The 17,077-nt window shown below is 46.4% G+C and overlaps 1 protein-coding gene across 15 annotated transcripts in view; it reads left to right on the forward strand.

The window, feature by feature from the left end:
• The window catches only part of LOC105697563 (disks large 1 tumor suppressor protein), a 487,904-nt gene that overhangs the window by 22,501 nt on the left and 448,326 nt on the right, over positions 1–17,077 (forward strand). For 14 of the 15 annotated variants that reach the window (XM_012420943.2, XM_012420948.2, XM_012420951.2 and 11 more), the window contains exon 2: positions 15,521–15,599. The exons of the other annotated variant lie outside the window; for it this stretch is intronic. In XM_012420943.2, coding sequence (XP_012276366.1) covers positions 15,557–15,599 — 43 coding nt within the window. In that variant the 5' untranslated portion in view covers positions 15,521–15,556. The remainder of the gene's footprint in view (positions 1–15,520; positions 15,600–17,077) is intronic. 15 annotated transcript variants of the gene reach the window in all.

The following is a 17,077-nucleotide window of genomic DNA, read 5'->3' on the forward strand; positions in this document are numbered from 1 at the left end:
GGGACGTACGCCCGCCTGCGCGTACACGCGGGGACGTGTACGCGAGAGCGCGCGGCCGGTATAACTGCTCGACACACCCGCCCGTCCAATAACATTGGCTATTTATATACCTGAATCTCTCGATCCGGGCGCGAATAATACACGCGCCGCGCCCCGACCTCGAGTCTGGCGTCAGTCAATCGTTAACGAGATGGCGGCAGGTGAGGCCCCCTCTTCTCGTTCGAGAGAGACTCCCGGAGGTCACCACCTGGCGGCCGCCGCCCGAACTTCCACTCACCCGGGAACCACCGAGCTATTGTCGGGAAGGAACCACTTGCTCCGCGTTTCAGAGTCCCAGCTGGGAAACTGGTGCGACTCTTTCGCTATTGTACAGCTTTACCTTTTGTCCCGGAAATGGCGGAGTCAAATAAATACAGCCGCTATTCAACTTGTTCTTCTTCTTTAATACATTCCTTTTATGACGATGATATCAATATTGGTTTAATACTTGAACATAATAACCTGGTTAGCTCGAAGTAGGACGACTAAATGCCCAGAGTTAATTGTTAAAATTTGAAGATAGGATAATTATCGTTAAATTGAACAGACTTTCAGTGTCCGTCCTCGTGGGATGTCATCTGATGAAGTGGTCTCGAAGGAATTACTCAGCCTTAATTTTTAAGTTCATTTGGACAGGACGGTCATTAATTTCAGGCTGGTTGGCCGTACTCAAAGCGCAAATTCCCACTTTACAGGGCGGACTTTGCAGAATGTAGCTTTCGGGCTTTAGTGCTTCGGCACCGTGGCTTTATGCCGGACGAACTTAGGCGATTATCCAGAATCAGCCACCCTTAACCAAAGGGAAACGAAGCGGCTCCATTACATGGCCGAGAAGTGGCAAGGCCACTAATTATATCGGTATGAACTTCTGCCAACGTGAATGTCAACTCCGCGTTAACGGGTTATAGGTACCTAACATGCCGTTAAGGCGTTTTGTTGCTCCTTTCCTTCTTCTAGTCGTTCCTAAGAGAGAAGCCAAGGCTCGGGCAAAAAGCCACGAGAGGTCTCACGACTCGAGGGCGCAATTCGTTCCCTCGCTCGCAAGGTAGTGCCTAACCTAAAAATTTCTTCCTCTTTAAATGTTAGATTTATCCAGATGTCGGCACTTTTCGTCCCATCTATCTGAGTGGAAAATAAATAATTTGATTACAATTACTGTAGCGACATAGGTAAAGTAGGGTGGTAATTAGAACTACGCAAATGGTGAAACTGATCACGTCGAATGGTAAATGCAACCTTGCCAATAGTTGTCATACCCGTGGCATTGCGCTGATATGTTGCAGTAGTGATTACAATTTCAAATGATAATATTAATTATGTAAAGGAATTAGGATAAGCATAATGTTCCAACAATTCGTATCTTGTCATTACTTTGACTTAACGATGTGATCCTTACTTTATCTGTATACTATGTCATACTGTTTGCCACACCCTCCTGCCATGGTTATTCCATGTGTTGTCTCGTAAAATAGTTATTTAATCGTAAAATGTTAATTAATCAGAATATCGTTTCGAGTCTCTGATACCTAGACGTTCGTGTAAAAATTCGTCTAAGAATTCGGAGTACCGGTTTTATGCTATCCTTGGGAAATAAATTTTACGCCTTGTTATGAGGCGTTACTTTGGACAGTCGGTACCTTGGAAATGCGTCAAAGATGACACCAAAACGAGAGGTCTTACCGGAAACCGTTAACCCCCTTCATTCCTCTTCCCTTTCAATTTTAATGACCTCCTCTTGCGTCCTTCCGCAGAGCGTTCCGCATTACATCCGCACGAAACTCGACATTTCCGTGCCAAGCGAACATCCGCTGGCCAAGTTCGCTGGAAGAGTGCAATGCATCGTGGAGGGACTTAAGCTTCTTTCCCAAGATACACTAGAAACGGCTCGTCCCCTTATAAAATATATCTCATCTGTTTTTGTCCTCTTTACTTCCAGTGCTCTCGAGTTCTCTCTGTACTTCCTCTGGTATAATTGTTCGTGGACACTAGGGTGGTTAAATCTATTCACACGACACTCTAAGTCAAGGCGATACGAAAGTGGCATCTGAGAGGTTAATCGTTTATAAAGCTTCCCTCCGAACTGGGTATATCGATTTGTCTGAAATTTTATCACGTTAATACGGGGGACCTAAGAGAGTGGCGAAACTTCAAATGATTCGGTACACTCAACTCGGAGAAAGATTTTATACCCTAAACTCCTTAGACGCCACTTCTGGGAGATGCTATCCGGAAGATTCGCTGTTTTATTCCTTTCCTTTCACGAGCGGAGCGCTGATTGGACCGCGGACCTTTCGGACCTTCCTTCGGTGGAGGTCTCGTAAAGTGAATGGAAAGATACATATTGCATCGTTCCCGGGGCAAGGAGACACCGCGGTACCCGATGGGGATTCTCATGGTACCTCGTACCGGCGGGTTGAATGCGGTGGTTATTGGGAAAGGTCGTGGCAGGGCTGCCACCAGACAACGAACGATCTTCCGGGAAATTGTGTGCACACAACTCTCGAAGATAGGGAGTATCCATGCACCCTGGTGCACCCGAGTGGAGACGTTGGACCACGTCATCAACGCGTCCAAGTATACATGTTCTCGATGAGCTCGATCTTTGGCTATGATCAGTGGCTCTAGTTATTGTTCTCGGCATACATAGTAGGTATGTCTAAGCGTATTCCCTATGCTATCAGTTAATTATCGGTATTCGATGTGAAATAAAAATTGTAAAGATGAAAATGAAAACACTTATGCCCAGAACAATCGACACCGAACGCGTAAGGGCATTTCGTGACATAAATAATTAACAATGTCTAAAAGTTCTCTTTACCTTAGAAGTTTCGCTTCCAACGCGCGCTTCGGCCACGCACCGATTCTCTTTTTTATTTTGTGATATTCGCTGGGAAGTCGTGACAGGGAACGGGGGGTGATCCGAGAATGGGGAAATTTCCAACGGAAACTCGACAGTTTCCACCAATTTCTGCTGATCTTCCGCTCCCGCCGAGGACGTCGTTTCCGATGTCTTAAAAGAGTTCTCCTCGTTTGTCGGGTCGGAGCAACTCGGAAGGAGCACCGAGAAGGACGGACCGGGGGTCGTGAAAACGCGCACGCGAGCGGAATGTCACCGGGGGCTGCGGAGGAAGATGTTGGAGAAATCTCATGCTCGCATTTCCCGCGGCGTTCTGCCTGTCGAAGTCCGTCAACTTCTGTCGCGTTCTTTCGACTTTCGCGGCGATCTTTGCCACGGGACTACGGCGGGAAATTCAGCCGCGAGAACCTTTGCTCCCTTCGGTCTGGCGTACGACTCTTCATTTTTCACCTCGCCGAATATATCCGGCACTCGTCGCGGGCCATTTTTGTCTCTTCCGTTACGAATTACACGAACTCTCGCGAATTCTCCCGTGGAAATCTGTCAACCCCTGTCGGTCTCGGTGATTTCTGTCCCGCGCGGCTCGGAGCGCAGAAAACCCGACCCCTTTAGAAACTTGACGGATGACGATTCGATATCTCTAGGAAGCATCCCGAAGTCCTGCAGATACCTCCGCATGGATTTCTGCAATATTCATGGCAACACCTGCAACGCCCAGGAGACGGGAGGAGGTACACGCCGTGGGGTATTTTATACGCGCCAGGGTGGATCTTCCGGTTGTTCCCTTTAAACATTAAAACCTGATGTAGGGACGAGGGATGGGAAGGGTGGCTCGGCGAAGCACCGCCACAAAACCTATGGCTCGCTTCCATCGAATTTCTGGCGAACATCGAGGGTGAAACCACCGGAACTAAGAAATTGGCATTACTCGCCACCAATGGCCTTGCCAGTGGCGATTCTTTGGTAGAAATTACTTTAGCCATTTTATATATCCAAGTCAAACTTGGAAAATCGAAATAAGCCTACACCTTTTTTGAATTAATTCTTTGACGATTCGTCAGTATCTGTCCCCGTATACGTCGTTTTACTTTTGCTAGGGTAACTTGTAACCGTTGTTCGGGCGATCGCGGTAAATTATATGCCAGCGATTCGGCGGCATGTCGGGGGGAAATAATACTTCCGCAAATTACCAGAAAACGCGAGGCCGACCTGACCTTTATCCGGAGTACGGGGAAACGAGCACTCGAGTTCGTAAAAATTCTCGTTCGCCCGAGCATTCGCGTATACGGATTTTCCGAGTGGTGCAATATTCAGGTTAATAGACGTCGGGCAATCGCGCCCTCCACGGCTGCGAGTTCCGAGTTCCGAGTTCCGCCCCGTCGTTTTCACACCCTCGAACGTCCTCGACTCGCGAGTGTCGCTTTTAGTCTATACAGGGGAGCAGCATGAATTGGAAAGAGCAGGATCTAAGGAAGGAGTTTCGCCCTAAAATAAAAAACCGAGACGGGCAGATATTCTTTCTCAATCAGCATTCTTTCAGCATAATTTCGTTCCAAGCGGACCAGGTTTGCCGGATCCAGAGAGAGGAGTTTCCCTCCCCTCGAGGGTGCGTACTCTTGATCCGAAAACAAAAGGGGTTCTTATAAGATCCGACCCGGATCCGGTGCTTTAAATCCGCATTTTGGTCAATTTACTCCCACCCAGGAGTTCGGAAAGAAAAAACATCCATGACCCGCCGGCATCAGCGCCGTGTAGAATTTCACCGAAAATCGCGGCATAGCTGATGGGTATTCCGCGAGGCATACTTCGCGCCCCCGCGCGTACAATGATCGGTAGAGGGTTAAATTTAAGGGGGCGCATCCTGCGCGTTAAAGTGCCCCCTTCCGGGATACCCTGGTCGAAGACGAGAGGAGGTTTCGTTTGATCGGCGTGAAATCCGCTTATTTGGACTGAGCTTTTCAGTCCGGGGGTGGCGGTCTCCATCGCTGTTCGCATCGGGACAGGTGCGAGGACACGGTCGCAGGTGCATCGCGCAGGAGGAAATAATTCTTTCCGGTTTTTCTGAGGGTTGGAAAGATCGCAGGGAGCCGGGAATCGGTGCCGGGCTTCTCTGTAAGGGTAGGAACTTTAACGCGGATGCACCCCGCACGAGCGGGGTCTAACGAGACAATTATCTAGCACGTCGTAGAGGGTGGCCTCGTTCCTCCCTCTAGGCGGGACGACGTCCCCTTCTCGCGGGAGTTGACGAGTAGAAACCGGCCGGAAGTGAAAACTCGACTGCGAGGGAAGATGGAGCCGGCGGAAGGGCGCCATCAAGGAGGGACGAGAGGTCGGAAGGCCAAGGTGCGGTCGGAGGGCATTTCGAGGGTCTTGCCCTCGACTGGCTCGCTCTTCTTCGCCTTTCCACGCGGCCTGGAACCGTCGGGACCGGTGAGCCGGACAAGGGAGTCCTTAACGGGGTGGTCGGGACGGATAGGTCTACCGGAAGGGTGATTCGATGCAAAACGAGTTGCCGGAGTTGGCGACGCGTGATGCCGGCAAGACCATCCTGCTCCTGTCTGCATCCTCTGCATCCCCTACGTCGGACCATCCTGACTTCACGCCACATCGAGTCGTACCGCTATCTCCACCTGCCCTACACTTGGTGCACACGTTACCTGGACTCGACGGAGCGCAACCCGCGTCCCCCTGTAAACCGTAAACAATGATACCTTAGGATTTCCATATCCACCATACTTTAGAGTAGGTCCTAAATTCATAACATCATCAGATCATCAGATTTGCTGTTACTCGTTGAAACACCCTCGTACATGCGTAACATCGGTGTAAGTGAGGGATCAGCCTGAGCTCGATTCTCAATTCGACATGGAAGCGGACGCTGACAGAGGTGTTAGAGGGTGTGCCAGCGAAATTAACGGGGGCGCGAGGGATGGCCGTAATAATTCGCGACACTGGGGGTGGCGGTCACTCGGCGGGGCGGCATCGCGATGACAATGCGCGCCCGTAAAGCGGCCGTCACGGCGTAAAGTGGTCCGCGGGAAGAGGCTCGGCAGGCGTCGCCGGACCTCGACCCGGACTGCGGATTAGTTGTCAGGAGAGTGCTAATGGCACTGCCGCGATTCCGCATAAATCACCCCACTACCTGTGGACAACAGGTTGGGGAAGTCACCGAGCAGGTCCGCACAGTCCCCGCGAGCGAATTTCCGAATGAAATTTTAGCCCTACATTGAATCTGCATAACCCCGGTATGGGGTCAGCCCAGGACAGGCCAGCATTCCCTTTAGGACCTACTTGAGGGCCTCTATAATTAACGTGGTTAAATTTGAAACGAATCGGCAGACCCAGTTCGGAGAATACTTTCATCAACGATTTGACTTCTCAGATATCTCCTCTTAATCGAGATTGTAACAATCTGTTTATAAGCAGAAAAACAGCGCAATCGCGTCTCTTGACATCGACATAAAAACTAGAGAAGCGCGATCGCGCCGCTTGGCACTTTTCGTTAAGATTTTTCCAATAACCCCTGACACTCAAATGGTTAACTTAGAAGCTGTTTATTTTCACCGAGCATAAGGACACGTACCGATTTTTTTATTACTTAGTGAGTTTGAAACACAAGTACATCGGGGACGGATTCAAGGGACATTTCTTGGATGGAAGGTCTCACGGAATTATTCTAAAATAAGTGCGGCCCCCGTTCAGAGGGTGTTGCGGTTCCTCGATGGATCGACACCCGACCGCGGGGGTACGCGTGAATCTCCTCGAAACGCGGGCCGCGTACTCGTTGCACTTTATTTGCGACGTACGACTCGGCGAGTACTCCTGACTCATTGATGAGAGGGACCAAGCCCCTTGGCAAGACGTCTGGCTGTTTAACGGCATCCCCGAGGAGATCGATCCCTCCCGGAGAGCTCTCGATATCGTGCTCCCTGGGCCGGAGTCCTCGAAAATTTAAAGGAGTACCGCATCCGGCCTCGACGGAGGAGTGCCGGAATAATTTCAACGGAGGACGTGTCTAAGAGATCCGCATTACCCTAAGTTCTCTTAAGACCATTGCCGACGATGCTCGATTACCTGGAATAAATCTAAAGACGGGTACACTGAGGATAAATCGATACTTTTATTTACTCGCATTGAAGGATTTGTAAGGGGCGAGATGGGGATAGCGAACTTCGTTGATTACTCCAGACATCAACCGACAATACGGATCCAGTTTTATTCGGGATTGTTTCAAGTTTCCGGGTTCCGAAGGCGCCGTTTCCCGGCGCGGGCAGCTTCTCCCTGCACTCTCGAAGGTCGGGCCTTTAAACGAGACCAACAGTAATTACTTTCGCGAACGTCGATTACGCAAATTGCTCGGTCGTTTGGACATGCGAGTTCCGTCGGACCCCCTGGATTTCGGAATTTGGGCCATCGATTCGCGACGCGGAAACTCGCCCTGCGGCCGGATGCTCGTGCTTCCGTCAAGGAATAAAAGTCGAGAGCCCTTGGGAAAATATTCGGCAAAAATATGGAGTGGATTACGGATTTGGCGTTTCCGAAATTCCCCCGATGCGCTGTAACCCGTTTTAATCCCTGTTCTAGGCGATGCACTGATTCTCGACGTCGGTGATATCATTTTTTTCCTGCCCAAACCACGTTGATATTGTTCGCAAAAAAATGTCACGAAAATTCTTCATAATTTTGGGTGTACGTTATTTTCCGACTTTTATGATTTCCACGAATATTCGGTCAGCATTCCACCTGTAAAGAGTTATGGAAAATTAATTTGTAGTTATGTTTCAATTAAATTGTCAATAGATTTGCGCAATTTTCTGGGACACCGGCATAAGTAGAAAATTCCAGGATAAATGAGTGACAGAGAATTCAGCCATTTAGGAGTCTCGATTCTTTCCCTTTTTATTAAGTGCACGCTTCGCTCTTTGTCGTTTTCAGCCGAATGGAAACGTTCGGGGGATTTTCAGGAATCCGGAAGGGCGACTCCGAGCGGAGTCGTTCCCGAAACGCCTCAAAACGAGGAAACGAGGCAATTTCAAATCGATCGCCGTTCGTTTTACTTCTTTCGGGAGATTCACAATGTGCACCGAATTAAACACGACTCGTCGGTCTCATTGGCTGGAGAGAAAAAAGGATGCCCGCGATATTTTCCGACTGATGAAACGCGCGGCGACGGAGAATGGATTTCCGCTTGGCGGTATTTACTACCGATTCCGGGCTAGGTGTTCAGCTCGTTAAAAGTCGATTACGCCGCCATCCGAATTTATCGGCGAGATTCTCCGGGAATCGGAAACTTACTGGGACGAGTCCGTGAGAATTGTATATCCGGTTGAGAACTTAACTCTCAAGCTTACCGCGAGACCGAGGGCGTCTTTGCGACTTCGGAACTCCTTAAAGCCCCGATTTTCATTTTTCCATTTTCCGGATAAGAAGAGATTCGCCACGATATGGCCTCCCATATGTATCCAGAAAACTGACTCGTCAGTGCCCTAGAAAGACTCGATCAAACAACTTTCCTCAACTCAACGTCCTTCGGTCGAATCAAAAGTTGTCGTCCATTTTGAATCGTATTTGTTAATGTATGTATAGGATTCTATATCTACAGTCATGTAAGGCTATGTGCGGAGAATGCTACTCCGGTATACCCTTTTTTACATTTTTGGCAAAATTTGACTCCGCAAATATTTTTGCAGGGTATCTGCATGGAATTTGATGGGTTGCTGTATATGCATTATTCTCATGCTAAGTTCTTCATGAATAATGGCTGGCCGTACGTCTTACTCTGGGCAGCTATTTCCGAACTTGCATTCTCCCTGAAAATGCAATGCCCTTTACATTTTCTTCTTTCGCCGGTGGGTTCTCCTTTTTCCGAGACACGGTATCAAAAGATGTATATCAATTTCTCGAGATGTTGCTTTCTTATTGCAGAGATGTAATGCAATTTCCAAAAGTTATAGACGTGTGAAAAACTGTTGATAAATGGGATTCAGTGGATAGGTGCATACCAGAAAGAATATTTCCTGGTCGGAATTTTGTCCAGAAAAATTTTCCTCAATTTTCACATCGTTTCCTGTCATCGGGCTCAAATGGACCAACGGTAATAAAATGCGAATATCCCGTAAATTTATTCATATAGTTATTATTCAGTTAATTGAAAACGTAGCAAGAAAGAAGTACGAAAAAAAAGAGAAAATCGGAAAAAATAGAACCGATCATGCGGTGTCAGAGAAAGGGTTCAGGGACACAGATACGGCAATCTGGTCAGACTTGCCGAAGAAATCCTACCTCGGAATTTTCTTCAGATTCATGTTTACATGCATCATCCTATCGGTTAGGAAATTCGTCGATTCCCACTTCGTCGAACTTCCGTGTACCTCGGCGAAAAGTCCAAGGGTGGATAAACGGCCGAAAAGTTTCCGAAACTTCGGGGTGGAGGACCGCCTTCGCGTGCCGGAGACTGATTTGCATGTAAATTGGAGGAATTTTTATGAAAGGAAAAATTTGGGCAAGGTGTAGTTAGGGAACTTCCTCCCGAAGAGCTGCACCAACTTTGGAGTCGCTCTGGATGTATTTGTGTCCGACATTTGCTCACGCATACTATGTGCGTACATTGGCAACGCGACGGAGATGTACGCATTTATGCTCAAACAAACAATAGAAGTTTACAATATGCACGTAGGACGTTGTTTCGTCGCTATTGAGACAGAATAAAAATTGGCTCAATGAACAAAATCATTTGATTGACTGTTTTCGGTTGATTTTAGAAGCCGTTTTTGTTGGATGAGCCAAATTTCAGTTCACTTCACCGAACTCGTTTGTTTTAGTTGTGCTTAGCTAGATCGTTTCCTTTAATTAGAAAATAAAATTAGAGTCAATAAACCGAATATTTTGGTTAAGCGTACCGAAATTACTAGACTTTATGTAGCCTGCTACAATATTTGATGTAGTCAGCCAAAAATTGTTGATCAAGAAATTTTCTCCGGTCGCTGAATATTTGGTTGTCCATATAATAACGTTGTATGATTGGGTCAACCAAAATTCTATCGAGTCATCTTGGGATTTCTCTGCGTTTCTTTTTCATATCATCAGATATTTCTCACTTTCGAATTTGCCTGGATTTGTTCTAACTCGCTGATGCTCCTCTTTAGGCATCTCTGATTCTTCAAGACGGTCTTTCACAACGGGCTACATCTTTCCGAGGATTTTATCTCGCGATTCGGAGACTCGTTCCAAAGGGTCCATTGATTCTGAAATAAGAAGCCGCGGTGGGTCAAAAATTGGTCGTTTGGCAGAAGGCTCGATACTTCGGGCGCGTTACATCCGCCGGAAATTCTGACAGTCTTGTCCAGAGATCTACGACCCTGGCCTATCTGGCGAGTACACTTCGGTCATAAATCCGCGTGAAATGGGGTGTCGGTACAGTACAGATACCGGCTCTATCTACTCCGGAAAGCCCTAAAGGCTAGTCCGCACCATCTACCAGGAATACCGTTGCCGCTTTACAAAGTACATGCGGTCGGGTTACCAAAGCATACATTCACTCGCAATTATTGCGATGTAGTTTACACTTACGCTCAAGGGTATCCTACTTGCGTTCTCCGAGGTGTACTCATGAACCGGATGCTACCGAACCGCTCCTGATGGCAAATAGATACATGCGATCCATGCATTCAAAGCAAATTGCCCTAAGTTTAGGTGCTCCGATAATCGGTGCCAATTAACATCCGGCCGTTCGTTATTGATCCTTATTTTCGCGTTTCAGGGGAGAAAGAGGGTAACAACGATAGGTTTGACATACTCACGTGCTTAATACACTTCGTGTACAGATTATAAAGATTGGAGCCAATTGTCATCCAGCTGACCGCTTTTGGAGGAGAAAAATTCGGCGAGAAAAATCGAAAGAACTGCCACTTTCAAGGTCTAAAGTGGCTAAGGCCAAACATGTGGATGTGTATCGCATGAAAATTTATTTGAAGCCTATAATTGGAGGTCCTACGTAGGATCAAAACTTCGACTCCAGGTGCCATAAGAAGTTCCGGTCGAAGAAACAATCGTAGGTGAAGGAAGCAACGTTATACGGTTTGCGAGCCGGAGATAAACCTACTGAAATACGCCATATGCGGACTCCTGGAGAGTCCCTTTTGGCAGCATGTCGCATATCCACGAGGTACATGATATGGTCAGGAGCATTGGCGGCGTTCTCTACCCCGTCGATGGGAGGTAGATGGATACATAGACTTATGTACTTAAAGGAAGTTGCCGTAAGTCGAGCGCCGGGTGTTCCGATATCCGGCGCCGGTCGGGGTCTGGCAGGGATAGCTACTTCGGGGGTAGCTACCCCCGGGGTAGTTGCCACGCCGCGGCCTAAGGAGCAGATATAGGACCCTCGGTAGCCACGCGGTCACCTTTTACGTCCGACGACAGACTGCTCCGTGAAATATGGGTCGGCCATAACGTTCCCGGAGTTGCCGGGCCCTGCTGAGATCGCGCTTTCCTCGCGGACTTAAGCGATTGGCGGACCGTAAATCGACTTTCGCGTTAAAGTCGAATTCCTTCCGCCGTACCACAGGGGACACTTCGTGTTCCTTCCAACAGGGTCTAGATATCGTCTCGGGGCTCGTTCCTGCAGGCTTGACCTATCTCAACGGTCCCCGGATTGACCGATTCTTCCTCCCATGATTAAGGAGCCTTAGGAAACGTTTCATAAAACGACTTAACCGTTTGAGTCCCAGGCAGCGCGATTGCGCTGTTCAGATTTTATGTCGAGAAAACCCAGCACATTTCGAGCGTTGTGGACAACTGACGGTGCGTCACCGATTGTCAATGTCGCTCAGATTCACTGACCCAAGTACATTACACAGCTCCTTCTTTTAACCTCTTAACTTACAATATCGTGTGAGAGACGTGGTAAATCAATCGGGCCAAACGTGAACAAAACGTGTGAGAGACGTGGTATGTCAATCGGGCCAAATGTAAACAAACCGTATGAGAAGTTACGTTCAGCCAAACCGTGAAATGGGCCGATGTATGACCGACACTTTTGTTGTTTATGACACGCGCTATTGGAATGTAACGCAAGGGGTTAATGTAAATAATACATCTTACAATTCAAGAAACGCTATCGCGCCGAGTGGGATTCATCGACATAAAATAAACAAAGCGCTATCGCGCTACTTGGGTCTTCTCGTACTCATTTAGAGAAAGCGCGGTTGCGCTGTTCGGGATTCTTCGACAGTGTTTTTTCAATACCCCCTAGGACTCAAACCGTTAAGATGACATGAAAGGCGCTGAGAAATTTAATCGAAGTCGATAGTAGTACGTACGTAGACTGTAAAAGACTTCAATATAAATATAAATGTCGGCAGTGGGACGCGCTTATGTTACCACTTGAGTATTTAAAACGCCATTACCACTAAAAAGGACATAGATGAATTTTACATTATCGATGTCAATTAAATTTCTTAACGCCTTTTATATCCTCTTAAAGCCAGAGAGTAAATGAATTTAATCGATTGGGACTAGTGGAGTGCAGTCTTGACTCGTGGAGAGAGAACGGGCAGGAGGTAAATGAGTTTCGACGGCAGCGTCGCCGCAGCGGAAGCTCGAAATGGCCGGTGCAGCTGCGGAATTGAGAGCGGAGTAAACGAGCCAGATTTTTCGCAAAGTTCCCGCTGAAAATGAACGGCGATTCCGCGCTGTCAGCCAGTTGACTCACTCGGGGGGACGAACGAGCTCCGCGAAATTTATGCGTCGTTTCGCACCCGACGCTGGCTTCGGACACTCCGAAACTCGTCCGGAAGTGATTCCGTGATGAACGACGCGACTCGCCGTCGACGCCTCGTTACGGGGAACTTTAATCGGCCGAATGGCGCGAGAAGAACTCTCCATAGAACTTCGTGATCTTAGGTTTTGCGCCGAAAACGATGAAAACAGAAGCGCCGGCTTCGTTCATCGAGGAACAAAAGCCTTTTTGGTTGGTGCCTTTTGCCGCGCCGATGGAACATTTTTGTATTCCATTTTCGTCCAGAATGACTCGCTCGCCTTCCTCCGTAAGATCGTATCCAAGGATATTTAACTAAATTTCTCTGAATTATACTTGAGCGTATTTTATTGCACATTTTAATCTAGTTTTACTTCCATGGGAAATTTTGACAAATTTTCCCCCGGATGCGAGGAGACTATTTACCTTGTTTGGAACCTTGCGTCCTGGAATTTTAATCACCGTTATGGCGGGTCACTTATTTTTCGAGAGGCAGGGGCCCTCTCTGTTTTCTCATTAATAATTTTCTGAAATTGACGAGGGGACAACGTCTTCCTTCGTTATGAGCGTGATGAACGTAAATCGAGGTGAGCGTGAAGTTTAATTTTTCAATTACGCTCGGTGCGCTCCATTACTAGCGCCACCGACAATTAATAACTCGTACGCCGCTCTCCAGGAATTATCCATTCAATTTTCCGACCTCGTATCCTGCGAGGATGTCCGGAACAGATTGCACGTCCGAAGATGTGTCCAAAAAATTAATCGACTCTTCGGCATCCTAGAAATTGAAAAATTGTCGCCTAATGCCTATTCCTTTCTGCACTGTCTAACGCAATTGTTTGTTTTATATAAAAATAATATATTCTCACTATTAATACCGCAGTATTCGTGCAAGATTAAATAAAACATTCTAAAATCTGCGATACCACTATTAATGAATTCATATTTTTTATTACGCATTTTATATTCGATATCTTTTGATTCCGATGATGGCATTGTCGTTATTCGGTTTTATTCGTGAGAACTTTCAAATTAGAGTATTAGAAAATCTGCAAGAATTCATCTCATCGTCCGTACGTCATTCATTCTCTGACGATTATTATTTTAATCACTCAAGAGCTACACCCTGTTCTGTATAGGAGGCTTTTAACCAATCCCTCCATGCTTTTAATCACTCCATGAGATTTTTTCACAGAATTCGAGGATACTTTCTAATTAGAGAATCCAACATGAAGTTCTGCGAAAACACACCTCGTGTTGCACATCCTTCATATTACATTCTTTCAGGTTATCATTTTAATTACTTAACCGTTTGAGTTCCAGGCAGCGCGATTGCGCTGTTCTGATTTTAGGTCGAGAAAATCCAGCACATTTCGAGCGTTATGGACAACTGACGGTACGTCACCGATTGTCAAAGTCGCTCAGATTCACTGACCCAAGTACATTACACAGCTCCTTCTTTTAACCTCTTAACTTACAATATCATGTGATATGCATAGCAACTCTGGTTGCAAGCAATCCGATTAGAATCGGCGGACCAACTGATCTTGAAAAACGCCAATCGAGAATCCCGAAGTTTTCCCGGTAATCCGCGTTTTAAATGTCACAGCTGTTCGCATTTTCCGTCAAATTGAAATTGCGTCTAGCGCGTCGCGCGTTAATGGAAATATATTCATGATTTTCGGGCGTTTCTGACCCCGGGCGAATCTGGTTGCTGAGCTGATTGCGTTTCGCACTTTCCGCACGAAACAGGATCACAGATAATGACGTTATGCGAACGACGAGGACGTTTCGTGCGGTCCGGAATCACGGAATCACTCTGTAGTCGTTTCAAGGTTTTTGCAATTTCTTTCGCCCTGCTTGAAACCGTGTAATGAATGGAGATTCGCATTCAGTTCAAAAGTTAGACGGTTTACATTTTATATCCGACAGTTTTTACGTGCGAGGTCGTAATTATTAAAAACTCGTCGCGGCGGATTTTTCTTTTTCGAATCTTTCCAAATTTCTTCAGGGTTGCATTTTCGTCGGCGTGGGTGTATCGTGAGTACCGATGCCGTGGATGTTTTCATTACGAACATAAACATTACGGTGCGACCAATTAATTGCTCTTATTAGCAATAATCCGGCGGTCGAGCGTGACGTGAGCGCGTTCATGTCGATCACTGTAAATCGGTGGACGCGCGTACACCTTGTTTACTGAGCTCGTCATTGGCTCCGCTTATTTTGTCCAGCTATGTCTGCGCAAATGAGCCATTTGTTGCAAACGCGTATGTGTATTTACGGCTCCATTCCCTCTGGAAATGGGAATTCGAATAAAAATGCGCTCGCATCGGCTCTCCTCGTATTTTGTTTAACACTGCAGTGGGTCAGTGTTTTTCACAAAATATCCGAAACTTGGTAGTTCAATTCAACCTAAAAGTATGGGATCAACCATTGATCGAGACGTAATATTTTCAGATGGATAAGAAATAGAAAGAAAATTAAGCTGTTAGCTCTCTGGTAATGTTCTAATTTCTTTTTACTTCTATTATTATATATATAATTTTACTTCTATTACTATATTATTCTATAGAAGAACGTTTGAAACTGGCTACGGATTTTCAATCATTTTTATTCATCAGAAAAGGTATATTTACGCGGATGTCGAAATTTTTTGGCGAAAGATATGGACTTCTATGTCAAAGGGACGTTCATATTTGGGAATGGATCTTAAGTAATTTTTATTCGTCGGTAAAGACATGCTTATTAGTGTATAGAATTTTTTATCGTGAAAGACATGGACTTCCACGGCAAAAGATCGTTCATGTCTGGCAATGGAACCCGTTCGAGCTCCTATCGTTCAATTTGGTATCGTTGTCCATTTTCAGGTGAGCACTAACTCTCGGCTACGGCGTGGTTCGACCATGGGGAAATTGGTAGCGCGCGAAAGACAATGTTTGCGGCACGGTAAGTTGAAATTGGACTTTCCTGGAATTGCGCATTTTGCAACGAGATGTCGTCCGCCATCGCCGGCGAACCCGCGGACCTGTCCAAGTCGTTACAACGGCAAATTAGAAGATTCCAGCAAGCGTTGTGCACCTTAATTATAATTGTCTCAATTGTTCGTTAGCGATGGAACTGGTTAACCCGTTGTACACATTAGCCGTGTGTCGAGCGTTCTAGACAAACCTTTTATTCGGCATTGTTTGGCGCCATTTCAACCCGTTGGGATTCATTATCGCGTTGACTTTCTTATTTTTAAATTTTGGCAAAAACTAACGAAAAAGACCTTCATAATGAAAATGTACATGGCGGGAATAATATCTAATACGATTACAAAACAAAATACGAACCGGAACCCGCCGAAAAAGCGTTACCTTTGTTTCGTGATACATACACATACATGCATACGCACGAAACAGCGCTTTAGTAAATGGAGAAGATTACTGTGCTATGATATGCAGATTGGAAAATGAAATACTTACTTTTTGGACAAAAGAATATTTAAATCTACCCACAGGACGGTGTACCGAGTTTACTTTGGAGTCTCTTTGCAGAGACCAGAAACTCAATTCAGTTCAACATTATTTAGCAGCAACGAAGTTGAAATCGGTGGCTCTTCGAAAGCCCTCTTCTAACGACATTAACCCCTCTATTGATGACATTTTGCGCGTCGATGTAACGTCTGGTTTTACATGTAAACGACGCGATCGTAGGTGCACTTTATGTAACAGCAGGCAGCCCCGGTAGCGCTGGAATTCAGTAATTTTGCAACCCTTGAGACAGGTCAGGACATTTTCCGGCGGGCGTACTGCACGCTGGTATTATGGCGAGCGTTCCCTAGGGATTTCTGCCTCTCGTTCGCATCCTGCATCTCATTTCCCTTCCGTAAATATTCATGCAGCACTCGTATGTTTTTACAGGACGCCCAGGCGATGCCGTTCGGGTGCTCGATTTCCCGATTTTTCCGATGGATCGCGTCGAGTGTTTTTCTTCGCCGCTTCGAGGTCCGAGTTCGCTCCGGCATCGCGATACGAATATTTTTTAGTATTCATGGAATTGATACATAAAATTGATAAAAAGTAAATGGTCCCTTTAAGTCGCATTATATGCTTCCGATTTGATACTTGCAACTGTGGAGTTAATTTAGTACGTTAGAATATCGGTCATTCCAATAACGACCAAAAACGATCCTCTCATTTCAGTACGTTTGATTTTGAGGATATCCACAAGAAATCGAAAGTATTTTCTTGAAATTGTTTAGATGTTCTCGACTTGAGTTTCATAGCGGTGTACTCATTTCGGTACATTGGGTTCGTACTCATACCTCATTTTTAGCGTTAAAAGACGCCGTTTATCTGTTGTCTGTACATAACTGAAGAACGTCTTTTAATACTAAGGGCGAAGTATGAGCGACTTTTCGTGGGGTATCGATTCATCGGGGA

The sequence above is a fragment of the Orussus abietinus genome, unplaced genomic scaffold (assembly GCF_000612105.2).
Source record: "Orussus abietinus isolate OABI.00-Male unplaced genomic scaffold, Oabi_2.0 scaffold21, whole genome shotgun sequence".
NCBI lineage: Eukaryota > Metazoa > Arthropoda > Insecta > Hymenoptera > Orussidae > Orussus > Orussus abietinus.